This window comes from Sinocyclocheilus grahami, unplaced genomic scaffold (genome assembly GCF_001515645.1).
Source record: "Sinocyclocheilus grahami isolate Dianchi unplaced genomic scaffold, SAMN03320097.WGS_v1.1 scaffold201.1, whole genome shotgun sequence".
NCBI lineage: Eukaryota > Metazoa > Chordata > Actinopteri > Cypriniformes > Cyprinidae > Sinocyclocheilus > Sinocyclocheilus grahami.
In genome coordinates this window covers 21,843-37,327 of record NW_015505380.1, presented here as the reverse complement: position 1 = coordinate 37,327, position 15,485 = coordinate 21,843, and the positions used below count along the sequence as shown (strand labels likewise).

The window sequence follows — 15,485 nt, the reverse complement described above, 5'->3', positions numbered from 1 at the left end:
TTAACTAATGAAGCCCTAATGTAAAGTGTGACCGAACAATAAAGAAACAAAACACTTTCAAACAATATCTAGGGCATGTTGTAGTCCAGATTAAACTAGAGCATGTTGTAGTCCAGATTTAGCCTATTAAGTCTAAATATTGAAGTGTTTGGCGCGGTGATGAAGATCATAGCAAATACACTAATCTGAATGGCTGTTTAAATCATTTAAACACGATTCAGAAACAGAAAGTAGTGCAGCTGCTTTGTTTACAGGGTTTCTGGGGTAGCGGCTGCATTTAAATGAATTATTATTATTATTATTATTATTATTATTTCTGCAGTTTAGCGGCATCTGCTGTCAGATAGTGAAAGTGTGCTTTCCTCCAGAGCGTCTCTCACATGTTCCGCTGTGCGCTTCTCGTCCGCGCTCGTTTACGTCAGAGTGCGCACGCGTCTTTCACGCAGCATACAGCCGTGTTGTGCATTTTGACCAGTTGATGGGAAAAGTATTCTTAAAATGCATTCAAAATTCGGAATAATTTGTAATATATAATTATTCACGGTATTTAGAAGTGCCCACCATAACAACATCGTGCATATTCATTACCGTGATATATCGCATTACCGAATACCACCACAAGTCTATAGACCCTGTTAAGAGGTTTTGATGTTAATATTGTATTTTATTACTATAGCAGATGAACAGATGCTTCATTTATTATACCAATCTATCTATTGCCTTTTAAAACACATGTATGTGCATAGTGACTGAGAAGGACAATATTAGCACTATGACTGTTCATAAAAATCGTTAAATGCATGCCTCTTCCGCACATATTAAAACAGGCCCTACTGTAATGTAATGTAGCGTGCTTATCTGACACATACAGGTGCAGGCCTCACGGTTTAGGAGTTTCTAGACATGTTCGGGCATGTGATTTAAATTTCATCGCAATCAGGAAAGCAGTGTGAGCTGTATAGGACCCCATATGTTTATAAAATATTTTATATTGTACGTTGCATAAAACCTCTTTAATGAGTTGTGTGTAGGGATGGGTACCGAAACTCGGTATTTAATCGGTCCCGGGGCTAAATTATAAAAGACCGGAGTATCGATAAGCTCTGACTTTTAGAGTCTTAGAGATTACTTTTAGATTTCTTTTGTAGGCTATTACTTACCTGAACAGTAATGTTAGTAGAACTTCATGGAAAAATGACAGCACTGTTTATTTCATTTCATTTGTATATTTGTTTTATTGTATTTGTCAGTTTGTTATACTTTGTTTCTTTGTTCATGTTCTTACTGTATCTTATGTATAAAACACTAAAAATTCCTGCACACTGGTGCATTTACAAATTGATGTTTTATATTCATTTCATTAAATGTTTATTTTACATTTCAGAACATAAAGCAATGTTAATTCAGCTCTTAATTTGTCATATATATATATATATATAAATAACAAAAAGTACCGATAAGAATACCGTTTAAAGTACCGAACCGATAAGCAGTATCGATAAGAGTAGTAATACCGTTAAAACCTTAACGATACCCATCCCTAGTCGTGTGTACAGTAAAACCAGTCCAGGCTTTATAAACATCTGTCTGAAGGTTTTTGCGGACTGCTGTATGTTTTAAGTGTTTGCATCATGACTGGTAAATCACTAAATGACTACCTGATTGATCGGCATGCAGATAGACAGGTTCATTACTCTTCTTAAGTTATGACAATACCACAATGACATCTCTGTGTGTACAGTTGCTTTGTGGTTTTGTTGTGCGCAAATTGCTGGGAAAATTAGAATTTAATTTATTTTAGTCTAAAGCATAATGCATATGATGCTTAATGTCTCAAATTACTATTGCAAAGGGAAGATGGATGCAGAAAAACGTTTTTATTGTAGACATCAGCTATATAACACAAGGAGGTAATTGCATTGTGTAGATGCATAACTTTAACCTTTATGTCTTAGGGAATAAAGTTAGTTTAACTTTGTCCGTTCTGTTTGTCACAGAGCGGAAAGTGGTGTTTCTTAATGCAAGTTTCACTATTATTACAGCTCATATTTAACAAAGCCTATAAGTCTTGTAAGTGTTACCCCGGTTAGCCGCCCAGAATTGTGTTGCACGGTCTGAAAATAGGAAATGGTCATCGTAGCTCAGGACTACAGCTCTGATCCTGAGCACATTTGGTGTCTTGTGTCTGTGTCAATATTGATCGTCTGTGCAGTGCATGCTGGGATGCACACAACATTCTCTGATTTTGTTCTCATCCAAAGCCGGTTCACAAAAATGCAGACTGTAGGAATGACGGGAAAAAAATAAAGGAAAGCTTTCAATGCTCTAACCCCAAAAATAGCTCTATTGCTTTGCTGTGAGTTTGCTAATGACAGATTGTGAGTGCCATAGCTTTGTTTCTGCCAGAGTCTTTTTTTAATGAGGTCATTTTAAGGTGATAATAACAGTTTAGCATCGGCTCTTGAGTCTGACTATAAGAGGTTTATCAAAAATGACTTTTTTTCTGTGAAGGCTACTTATTAAATTTAGGCGAACAAGTGACAGTTGTGATTGCCAGAGATTAAATAAACAATGTTTTTGACATCTGGGGTCCTCTTGTAATGAGTCCAACCCTCAAGCAACATACATAACTACCACATTTTGCTTTAAGTTTAATCGCAACATATAAACTACATGGTTTTTACTGTATATTTCTGCCATATGGACATCAACTTGACATAGGCACCACCGATAAGCTACAACTAAATATAAGCCTAACGTAGAAACTTTAAAATAGAAACTTACATTTTCTGTAAAGCTGCTTTGCATCGATTTGTATCGTGAAGAGCACTATACAAATAAACTTGATATGAATTTTATTTAATTGAACTTAGTGATCTATATAATGATATATATATATAAACCTATTCTAACTTCTTAAATCTAAATTATACAATACTGATAACCAGAATACAACTATGTAGATTTTTACAATAAATTATATTTACAATACGGTTGTTCTACGTTTCTTATTTATTTGGTTATATATTGTTTACTTAGCCTATTTCCAGTTTTGTATACCTATTTAAACTTTATGTAAGTTATTTGTTATTTCATATTAGGCATAGCTTGCCCTATAGCATGGTGTATTTTTATTTGTTTTGTTAATAAAAGTTATATGTTATATATGCTAAAGTGATGTTTTGACGTTGTATTTTGTTGTTGGATTCAAGCAATTGACGCTGAACTGCCGCTAATTCGAAAGTGGAAGTAAAATGCACACGGCGCTGTTAAGCTATTTAAAAGCGAGGAAAAGAGGGAACGCCCCCGCGGTGATACCGGTATTACCGGTGTTGTCACACGTCGATTAACCGGTGGGAAAATGTCCTCACCGTCACAACCCTACTGTCAAGCAGTGCAGAGCGCGATTGTCCCCGCTTACTGATTAATTAACTTCAGACTCTTATTTAGTGGTAGTTGCTGTTGTTGTCTTGTCAGTTAGTTGATAGTTTGCTTCAAGATGATGGAAGTAAATATTTTGATCTTGCAGTCTTGACAGATAGATGGAGGTTTGGTTGTGAATTTTTGACTCACAGTTCTATTAATAATAGAGTTATTTGACAATTCTGGTTAATTAGCACTCTTACCCCCGGTTTCACAGACAAGGCTTAAGCCTAGTCTTAGACTAAAATGTAAGTCTGAGCTGTTTCAAATGAAAGAAACCTGCACTGACTGATCTTGAAATATATCAGTGCCTTTGTTTTGCTTTATTGATTATTTTATTGTGATGGTTTCAACTCCTAAAGGACTCCAGAACTCTTGTATATTTGTGTTATTTTTAGTTTTTTAGTTATATATTTGTTAGTTGGTTATTTATTTGTTGGTTAATAATTTATTGGATATTTATTTAGCTATTTGTTGGTTATTTAATTATAGGCTATTAATTTATTTTCTTTATTTATTGGTTGTTTATTTTTATTTTTGCTTTGATTGCGTTGTACGAAAGGAGATTTAATGGAACCACATTGAGTTTTTGATAAAAAAAAAATCTAAGATCAACATTTTGTTGCTTTTTGGTTTTGTTTAATTGGATTAATAAACCTTTTAAGACTGAATCACGAAATCTCTGTGAATTTCCCCTCAATACAAAATATTGCATGTAAATATTCCATTGTAGTTTGTAATTCACAATATTGTCAAAGAGGGAAGAACTAAAAAAAAAAAAAACCTATTACATGTACTAAATTCCTTAAATACTTTTTTTTGTGTGTGTGTAACTGTAATGACAGCGTGGGAATGAAATGTGCTAAATAGTCATGTGTCAATAATGTCATAGTATTGAATGAAGTTTAGTTTTTCTTTGATTGTGTTTGGATTTTGGTGCTGATATATTCTAGCTTTGCACGAGTTGTTTGAGAAACGTTACCTCACTCAGAGTGCTTGTGGATTGTGGTCATGTCAGTTTACTTGCGAAAAGTCAGAGACATTGCAATTACACGCTTTCCCACGCCATGCTTAGTTTTGAACAGAACCTCTTGGCTTTATATAAGCAGGCATGTCAAGTTCACCGCAGAAGACCTCTTGGTTGCTACATGATGAGCACTTAAACATACACTAGCGTGTCTCCTGTGCTCTCAAACACATCTCAGACATAGACAAAGAAAGAAGAATGAGCTTGTCCTCGTTTTGCAGGAGGTGGTTTTTGTGCATTGTTGTCTGTTGTGACTTGATGTGTCCATGACAGAAAAGTGCAACTACAAAAGCAAGAAATTGTATTGTTATACTGTGTTAAAACAGGTTTTTGCTTGGTGCATTGTTCATGAAATTTGTAGGAATTGTTCAATTTTGTGGCCTTGTTAATTTAGTTTAGTGTGGATTTATTCTGGGCTGGGTGATATATTGAATATTCATGATATGCATTGATTATATAACATGAAACACTACTAATATCACAGTAATTAATGCATTATTTTGTACTTGGCCAGTAAGTTTCCTACGTATCAAGTTATTAGACCAGTTTAGTTCTTCATTGTTGTGACGGAGAAGGTTAAACTGTTTCAAAAAACAGCACTTCTGGATGTATATGTGTGTGTGTGTGTGTGTGTGTGTAGGTATATGTGCATTAGCACAGTTGATTAATGTTTTCAGATTAACTGGTTAGGGTTTTAACTGTATTTTACTTCTTGTATTAAACATTTTGAATCAACTTTGCATCTGTAGCTGTTTCAAAATGAGAAAAAATAGGATTCTTTTATTTTAAGCTAGAAATATATGGCTTGTATTTGGTGTTATTTTGCAGTGGCTTTATTGAAAAGGCTTATGAGAGAGATATTTGATCTAGAAGGGATCCTTCGAGGGAGATGCAGGATTGAAGATTATTGCAGTGAGTCCGTCTGCTGTTGTCTCGCCTCGAGGCCAGAACTGATGACTGTTGCGCACAAGCATGGAGGCTGACAGAGCTGCCAGTGGAGGTGTGCATGTTTGTGTCGCTGGAGAGTTTGAACCTGTACCAGAACTGCCTGCGTTCACTACCAGAGCGTCTGATAAACCTACAGTCCCTCACCTACCTAAACATCAGGTCATGTACACAGACACAGCATTCATAACATAACACTAGAATATATTTATCTCAAATATTGGTATTGAACCATTTTAAATGTTACCACAGCTGAACGGCAGCGGTGTTTTAACATGGAGTTTTGGAGATATGAAAAACATTGATTGGATTTGTTAAAAAATACGTTCTAGAGTCCATTTGTTCTTACAATTCATGATTTGAGATTTAAAGGGATAGTTCACCCAAAAATGAAAATTCTGTCATTAATTACTCACCCTCATGTCGTTCCAAACCCGTAAGACCTTCGTTCATCTTCGGAACACAAATTAAGATATTTTTGATGAAATCCAAGAGCTCTCTCTGACCCTCCCATAGACAGCAATAGCCAAAAATACATTGTATGGGTCAAAATTATAGATTTTTCTTTTATGCCAAAAATCATTAGGATATTCAGTAAAGATCATGTTCCATGAAGATATTTTGTAAATTTCCTACTCTAAATATATCAAAACTTAATTTTTGATTAGTAATATGCATTGCTAAGAACTTCATTTGGACAACTTTAAAGATGATTTTCTCAATATTTAGATTTTTTTTGCACCCTCAGATTCCAGATTTTCAAATATTGTCTGATCCTAACAAACCATACATCAATGGAAAGCGCATTTATTCAGCTTATTTCAGATGATGTATAAATCTCAATTTTGAAAAATTGACACTTAAGACTGGTTTTGTGGTCCAGGGTCACATTTGTGTTCCGAAGATGAACAAAGGTTTTCCGGGTTTGTAATGACATGGGGGTAAGTGATTAATGACAGAATTTTTAATTTTTGGGTGAACTAACCCTTTAACCCATCTATTATTACGCAATTCCAAAAAGCTTCCAACCAGCAGGACAAGTACCTCATTGGTAAACCATATCTTACTCACAGTTGGTGCACAGCAAGTGTTAATTAGTGGTGTTTACTAAAGAAAGCATCACTAGTACTGTTGCTTATGCTTTTGATCTCCAACCCAACTTCAGCTTCAGCGGGTCCTGCACTGTTTGGGGTTCAGACATAATGACACCTCATATCGTTTGGCTTTTTAGTCGTGTGTGAGGCGTGTTATTACTTTAGGCGATCCGACTCTCAAAATTCGCCTGGAGGATCATAAAATGAGAAAACAAAAATCCCAGAGGTTAATATTAAAAGTCATATCTAGAGTATCCAGTAGAGAAATACAGATGTGGGCTCTTTTGATTAAGACCAGTAAGAAACCAATTAGTGCTTATTTTTTTTACTGTTATTGTATGTAATATTTTGAATTAGCTTTTAATTTTAATTCCAGTTTTTATTTTAAATTTAGCTTTTTTTTTTTTAGCTTTAATTTTTTTCAGTATTAGTAATTTACTTTTTTCAGTTTTCAGAAAAATTTAAGTTTTTCATTGAATAATTGTATGGTGCAATAATGATGAATAGATCAAACTTCTCAAGTGACTGAAACTTGTGTAGAAGCAGCCACGGTGTTTCTCATGATGTGTGTGGCACAGTCTCCGTCTTTATAATAGTTTTTAAACGTATAATAAACGTTTTTTTTTTAACAAATGAAGAACTTTTGTTTACAAGTTGTGATAGATCTTGTTGAGGAGAGTTTGCTATTACTATTCTGAGTAATCAGGTCCTGTTTTGCTTTTGCTTGGTGGCAAGTAAAATAAAAAAAAATAAATAAAATATAGCATAAATACAGTAAAATAGAAATAAAATATTAACTATTTTCATCTAATATTTATATTTTTATTTCAATTAATTTTTAATAGTTTTAGTTAGGGTTGCAAAGGGGTGGACAATTTCTGGTAAATTTCTGGAAACTTTCCAAAAATTCATGGAATATTCCAAAAAAAAAAGAAAATTCTGGAAAGTTTCCAAAATTTCGGGAATTTTTCCGAAATTTACTGGGAATTTTCCACCTTTTTGCAACCCTAGTTTTAGTTAACAATAGCAACACTGTTAGCAGCATAAAATCATTCAAAACTCTTTAGTAACTATATTGCCCTTTCCAAGTTATTCAAGCGAAAGTACCACTCATATTTTCTTAAATCTAGTCATTGGAGCCTGCGGTTTCTGATTCTCTTGGTGTTCGTTTGCTCTCTGCAGTCGGAACCAGTTGTCCACTCTTCCCGCTCATCTATGCCGTCTGCCGCTCAAAGTTCTGATCGCCTGCAATAACAAGCTGGTATCGCTGCCGGAGGATCTGGGCAAACTCAGACAGCTCACCGAACTGGTGTGTGGTGTGTGTCAACTTCACATTTGCTCTCACTCATGCGCATTACTCATCACTTCTCTCTCTCTCTCTCTCTCGCTTCAAGGACGTCAGCTGTAATGAGATCCAGACGCTTCCTCCACAGATCGGTCAGCTGGAAACTCTGCGCGACCTCAACATCCGCAGAAACCACCTTGTTCGCCTGCCTCCTGGTCAGAAACGCAAGCACCTGCACCTGAATGAAATGAGTGACGTTTTTGTGTTGATGTTGTTGTGTCATTTCTGTGTTCATCGGTTTGCAGAGTTGGCCGAGCTGCCGTTGGTCCGGCTTGATTTTTCCTGTAACAAGGTAACGACAATCCCAGTATGCTACCGCAATCTCAGACACCTCCAGAGCATCATTCTGGACAACAATCCTCTCCAGAGCCCACCTGCACAGGTAACACACATTCCAGTTTTGATCTAAGAAATACGTCACTTTATAAGAGTAAAAATATTTTTGCATTGCCTTTGAGAACTGTTTAAAAGCTAAGCGCACCTCTGAGAAAGAAGCATCGTTATTGGTGTGTTTTTCCATTTTTTTCCAGATCTGTATAAAGGGAAAGATCCATATATTTAAATATCTGAACATGGAGGCATTTAAAGCAGCATCAGACCTTCCAGACTACGACAGAAGGCCACTGCCTTTCGGATCCTGGTAAGAACTCGCTTCATTTCACTGGGTTTTGTGAGCATAAACTCCTCCTTGTCTTTCACTCTCGCACCCACATTCATTTGAGCCGGTGTTTATCGACCGTATCTCTCAGAGGACACGCAAAGCAGGGCGATTCTGCAGATAAGAAGGGAGGGAAAGGAAAAGACACAGACAGAATGAAAGCTTGGTTTGATTGGAATGAAGGTATGAAGAGAGGAGAGATTGCAGCAAAACCGGATGACGTTAGATGAGATGATGTAGAGATCAAACTTCTCAGGAAATCTGACAAACTTATATGTGGATCTTGTATACAAGGAGCCAAAGTGGCTCTCAAGATGTTTGTGGTAAAAGCACCATCTTTATAAGGATACATACATTAAGTGGTTACAAATTATGATACCTAAAATGTTGCTGTTACTTTTCTGATTAATCAGGTTATTATTTGTGGTGCCAAATAAAATATAAAATAATAAAAAATAAAATAAAGTACAAAATAAAAAAGTTATAAAATAATATAAAATAAAAAAGCAAAATAAAATGAAATAAATGGGCAAAAAACATAAACTTGAGGCCAGAAAATCAAAAACTTGAGCTAAAGGCAAATAAAATATAAAATAATAAAAAATACAAAATGAAATTAAATAAAATAAAAATAAAAAAGTTATAAAATAATATAAAATAAAAAAGTATAATAAAATTAAATAAATGGGCGAAAAACATCAACTTGAGGCCAGAAAATCAAAAACATGAGCTAAAGTAAAATAAAATACAGAATATAAAATACAATACAATTAAAATAATATAAAAGGTTAAAAACTGTACAGACTTGAAACTGGAAAATCAAGGACTTGAGATAAAGTAAAATAAAATAAATGGGTGAAAAAACAGCACAGACTTGAGAGCAGAAAATCAAAGACTTGAGATAAAATAAAATATAGAATATAAAATAACATACAACAAAATTAAAATAAAATAATTAAAGGGAGACAATACCACAGAATTATATTAGAGGAGGGACCCAAGCCATATCTAGACACCAGAAAATCTCTTGTAGGATGATATGGGTGTTAGAAAGTAATTTTAGACCTTTAGCAGTCTATATGTGACCCTGGAGCACAAAACCAGTCATAAGGGCCAATTTTTCGAAATTGAGATTTATACATAATCTGAAAGCTGAATAAATAAGCTTTCCATTGATGTATGGTTTGTTAGGATCGGACAATATTTGAAAATCTGGAATCTGAGGGTGCAAAAAAATCTAAATATTGAGAAAATCATCTTTAAAGTTGTTCAGATGAAGTTCTTAGCAATGCATATTACTAATCAAAAATTAAGTTTTGATATATTTACAGTAGGACATTTACTAAATATCTTCATGGAACATGATCTTTATTTAATATCCTAATGATTTTTGACATAAAAGAAAAATCTATAATTGTGACCCATACAATGTATTGTTGGCTATTGCTACAAATATCCCCCAGCGACTTAACACTGCTTTTGTGCTGCAGGCTCACATATCTATGTGTGAAATCTCAGATGATTTGATGTCGTTCTCTCTGATCTGTCTGTCTCTCAGTGCAGAGGATTTGTGTTCTCAAACTGTTCAGAAATTCTAAGCAAAAATGCATGCAAACTGTGCATTTAACCTCAGGTCATGGTTATTATAAAACACACCAAGTTTGGTTTCAATACACTAAACCTTTGCAGCGATATAGGCTCACGTCCATTTTGCCGTGCTTTGTAAAATTCGTTCACGCGTTATTCAAGAACGGTTTGACTAATCATCTTGCATTCCATAACTTTTTGCCAGCGTAATCTAAAGATGATCTGAGCCAAGGGATCAGAAAAAAAATATTTTGCTTCTAAACTTTTCGGTTCAAAAGTTATTAGCATAAACATTAGTGCAAATTTGTCCTGTTGGTGGTGCTAGAGGGTTTGAGTTAGAGACTCCAAACTTGCTATGGTTAATGTTGAGACTGTCTTATATCTGCGTGCCAAATTTTATAACTTTCCCGCAAGCAGTTTTATGGCACGCCATAGACTTCCCAAGAAGAACGCCAACTATTACAATGGGTGCCTACGAATCATCGGTGCTTGGCTGCTAAAAAATTAAGAATTAGAAATCAAACAGAGAAGTAAAATATCTGTTTTCACTAACAATTGGTGTCTCTTTAGTGGTGGCTCAGATACAGCGGTCACATCTTCATACGCTCATAATCAGGTGAGAGTCCCTCTACATTCACATCTCGTTATGCAGTCAATGAAATTTACCGTGAAATTTACTGAATTTACTCTGGTTGTGTGTCAGCGTTCTGGTGGCGGTGTGGAGAGAGTGAGACGGGAAGCTCAGCTGGCGGCTCTGCGGTATGAGGAGGAGAGACAGAAAACAAGATCAGTGCAAAGAGACGCCGTTATGAATTACGTCAAGGTATACACACAATTATTAATGCATTTGCAAAAAAAGTGCTGCAAACTCTTTAAATTAGAAAAGAGTTGCTTGAGTTTGATTATAAACACAATGAGTCTGTAAAAGCAATTCACAGGTATGACTTTACCTGTTCGGTGTGATGATGTTTAATGTCCCCAGCAACCTCTGTAGTCACATTTAGCCATGTATTAGCAAATGCTTTTTCACGACATATAATAATTATTCATTCTCAAGTTTTTCCAAGCTTATATGAGTTTCTTTCTTCTGTTGAACACAAAAGAAGATATTTTGGAGAATGTTGGTAACCAAACAGTTGACGGTACCCATTGACTTCTATAGTATGGGAAAAAAATACTATGGAAGTCAATGGCTACCGTCAACTGTTTGCTTACCAACATTATTCAAAATATCTTCTTTTGTGTTCAACAGAAGAAAGAAACTCATAAGCTTGGAACAACTTGAGGATGAGTAAAAGATTGGCATTTTCATTTTTGGGTGAACTATCCCTTTAAGTCTTGTCTACTAAAAGCTTCCCAATAGTTAACAAATTGTGACCCTGCAGCACAAAAGCAGTGTTAAGTCGCTGGGGGATATTTGTAGCAATAGCCAACAATACATTGTATGGGTCACAATTATACATTTCTCTTTTATGCCAAAAATCATTAGGATATTAAGTAAAGATCATGTTCCATGAAGATATTTTGTACATTTCCTACCGTAAATATATCAAAACTTAATGTTTGATTAGTAATATGCATTGCTAAGAACTTCATTTGGACAACTTTAAAGATGATTTTCTCAATATTTAGATTTTTTTGCACCCTCAGATTCCAGATTTTCAAATAGTTGTATCTCAGCCAAATATTGTCCGATCCTAACAAACCATACATCAATGGAAAGCTTATTTATTCAGCTTTCAGATGATGTATACATCTCAATTTTGAGAAATTTACCCTTATGACTGGTTTTGTGGTACAGGGTCACAAATATAATGGCATTTAGTATAACGAGAGTTACCGCAATAATACATCAAGATGCTCTGAAGGGCGAAAATTGATCTTCAGCATCCAAATCCTGATTGAAACTCTCCCCAAATGTGTCCAGTGATGTTTCTAGAGATAGTAAATCTTGTATTTTCAGCACAAGTCGTCTCAGAGCCCTACGAAGCCCAGTCCGACAGACAGTGAGGTGAGTGTCTCCTTCACATTTACACAATCACTTTATCCATCACTTCATCCTGCTGTGTGTGTGAATGTGAGTGTGTGGCGCTGTAGTCATATGCATACTGTCCCACCCCAGAGTCTGTACCCCTCCAGACGGTCCACTCACACCGATGACTCCGCCCTCTTCATGGTAAGAGCCAATCAGCTCAGATCATGCGTCATCCTCGGCACCATCTCATTTCTCTTGTGTGCTCACTTCCCTTAACAGACGTCACTATTGTGCTTTTTAACTTTGCATAATGTATTAACAAGATTTAAGGTTATTTCTTATCGAAACTGCTTTTCTGAGCTGCTAACATCCTTTAAAGTTGCACTCAGTAATTAAAAAGTTTACGTTTAATTGTTCTTTTGACACATGATTCAAATGGTGACTAGTGACAAGAAAAAGCTGTTTTGTTAAGATATGACCAGCCTTATCTTGTAATTGATAGTTATTACTATCTAATTATTATTAAAACTTGCTGAGTGCATTTTTAATATTAGATCTGCTTTTCCCGGCGAGCGTCTTTAACACGCCTGCCCTGCTTTTTTTGCTTCCCTTCCTGTCTTTCTCTCTTTCTCTCTCTGTCATGTTGGTTCTGTGTCAGAGTGAGTTTGAGCCCCTACTGATATTTGAGATAGACACAGATACCAACACTATAAAGAAGAGGCCAGACCCTCACAAACAGATGAAAGACACACAGACATGTTTACTAGCTAGCTATCTAAATGGGAGGCTACCATACACTGCTGTTGATTAATGTTGATTCACAATTAGCATTGCTCATAATTAGGGTTAGGTGCATTAATAAACCAAAAAACCTTTGTATTAAACTTTTTGCATGTTGCAAAGCTACTCACAAATTTAAATTTTATTCGTTTTTTTGTTCGTTTGTTTTTTTTAGAGACTGGAGATGATCTGCCTCCATCACGCTAGTTGCAAATAAGCTTATTATGAATGTTGTTATTTTTTATTTGACAATTTCATTCTCAAAAATTGTTGTAAGCTAGTAAATTAAATAATAATAATATAATAATTTATCTGTCTGTTTGTAACCTGTAGATGATCTCAAAAATTATTTTAGGCTTGTAAATTTAAGTAATAATATATATATTTTTTTTTTTATTTGTAGCCTGGAGATGATCCGCTACCATTACTTTTTCTATAAATACAAATAATCTTATAACAAATATTCTCAATATGTTTTTTCTTTTGTTTGCAGCCTAGAGATGATTTATCTACATTTTATTTCTGTTCATTCAAATACATTTATTATGGATTTTTCTTGATGATTTTACTCTCGAAACTTATTTTAGGCTTGTAAATTTAAATAATAATAATTTGTATTTATTTACTTATTATTTGTTTGTTTGTAGCCTGGAGATGATCCACCTCCATCACTTTGTTTCTATAAATGCAAATAATCTTAATATGCATGTTTCCTGATTACATTTTAACAATCATCATCATTTAAAAATTATTATTTTTTAATTTAAGCTGATTATGACCCCTAAAAGAAAGCATTTTACATTTGTTTTAGCGTTTTTCCTGCAGCATTTTCAGTAACAAACTTTAAATCTTTTACTCTTCTTAAACTTTCTCAAACCCTCTGTTTATTTCCTAACTTCGCTCCTCGTTTCGTATCTTTCTCCCTCTCCGCATTGCTCTGGCTGGCTAGTCTCTCTCTGCTGTGCCGCTGGATGGCCGTGTGTCTCCCACTTTATCCGTGGCCTTCTCCTGTACGCCGCAGGTACTGAACCGCAAGAGCCTGGAGATGATCTGCCTCCATCACTTTATCTCTATAGATGCTAATAAGCTTACTGTGGATGATTGTACTTTCATAAATTCACTACACAAAGATACTGCTGTTGCATTCAGACCTAACTCCCTGACATAACCAGGCAGAATGCAGTAAATAATGAGTTTAATCCTAACCAGCCACAACTGCGACAAGCATTGAATAACAAAATATCTGTTTTTGGCTCCTTGGTTCTTGTTTTTGTGACAAAAAAATCGGATATCTAATCGTGTTAATACCGTGTTTGACTGTAATAAACATCAAATATTTTGCGACTGACTGATTTTGTGAGCAGTATTTCCATTTAAATTCACTACACAAAGATACTGCTGTTGCATTCAGACCTAACTCCCTGACATAACCAGGCAGAATGCAGTAAATAATGAGTTTAATCCTAACCAGCCACAACTGCGACAAGCATTGAATAACAAAATATCTGTTTTTGGCTCCTTGGTTCTTGTTTTTGTGACAAAAAAATCTGATATCTAATCGTGTTAATACCGTGTTTGACTGTAATAAACATCAAATATTTTGCGACTGACTGATTTTGTGAGCAGTATTTCCATTATTTGAGGAAATTATGCTGGATAGGTGTCACGTCATGCCTGTTTAGGACACGGTGTATGATTTCAGCTGATGCATGCGCATGTTTGTTTAGGGTTTGGACGTTCTCGCATCAAAAACGTGTTGTAAAAATGAGGGCGAATCTCACAAAAACTGCCAAGAAATGTGACCCTGGACCACAAAACCAGTCATAAGGGTCAATTTTTCATGTATGCATCATCTGAAAGCTGAATAAATAAGCTTTCCATTGATGTATGGTTTGTTATGATTGGACAATATTTGGCTGAGATACAACTATTTGAAAATCTGAAATATTGAGAAAATCATCTTTAAAGTTGTTCAGATGAAGTTCTTAGCAATGCATATTACTAATAAAAAATTAAGTTTAGATATATTTATGATAGGACATTTACAAAATATCTTCATGGAACATGATCTTTACTTAATATCCTAATGATTTTTGGCATAAAAGAGAAATGTATAATTTTGACCCATACAATGTATTGTTGGCTATTGCTACAAATATCCCCCAGCGACTTAACACTGCTTTTGTGCTGCAGGGACACATATATCTGTGATGGACATCTTTCTAAGATTCACGCCACAGATACACTGCTCGTTATTCATGTTATTTCCACTGATTTGACCTTTTTATTTTTTCTCTTTCCTTCTGTAGCAAGGAGAAGATTATGGCTCGCTGTCTCCCACCGGTATGTGTTTGTTTAAATCAGACTTGATCTTCCTCTTTCCTTCTGTTTTGCCATTTAATTCTTTGCCCCACATCCCATTGTGACTTTTGGGTGGTCTTGCAGGCCTCCAGTCCCCGTCTCCCTCCCGTGGCCCCAGCCAGAGACCTGAGAGTTACCTCTTCTGCCTCAGTCAGCGAGAGAAGAAAAAAGGTTTGTTTATCTGACGCAGCCGATTGCTGCTTTGTGAGACTTTCATGATGTCACGAATAAACATATGATGCACACACATACACTACCGGTCAAAAGTTTGGGATCAGAACGATTTTTAA

At 35.3% G+C, this 15,485-nt stretch overlaps 1 protein-coding gene across 1 annotated transcript in view; it reads left to right on the top strand.

Moving 5' to 3' along the window:
• LOC107595370 (leucine-rich repeat and calponin homology domain-containing protein 3-like) overlaps positions 1-15,485 on the top strand; it is a 30,715-nt gene that overhangs the window by 7,561 nt on the left and 7,669 nt on the right. Inside the window, exons 3-17 of the mRNA XM_016285754.1 lie at positions 5,429-5,557; positions 7,672-7,798; positions 7,884-7,989; positions 8,080-8,216; positions 8,365-8,474; positions 10,051-10,075; positions 10,190-10,245; positions 10,650-10,695; positions 10,783-10,902; positions 12,043-12,090; positions 12,202-12,255; positions 12,713-12,793; positions 13,784-13,855; positions 15,144-15,177; positions 15,280-15,366. Of these exons, the coding sequence (XP_016141240.1) occupies positions 5,429-5,557; positions 7,672-7,798; positions 7,884-7,989; positions 8,080-8,216; positions 8,365-8,474; positions 10,051-10,075; positions 10,190-10,245; positions 10,650-10,695; positions 10,783-10,902; positions 12,043-12,090; positions 12,202-12,255; positions 12,713-12,793; positions 13,784-13,855; positions 15,144-15,177; positions 15,280-15,366 (1,232 nt within the window). The remainder of the gene's footprint in view (positions 1-5,428; positions 5,558-7,671; positions 7,799-7,883; positions 7,990-8,079; positions 8,217-8,364; positions 8,475-10,050; positions 10,076-10,189; positions 10,246-10,649; positions 10,696-10,782; positions 10,903-12,042; positions 12,091-12,201; positions 12,256-12,712; positions 12,794-13,783; positions 13,856-15,143; positions 15,178-15,279; positions 15,367-15,485) is intronic.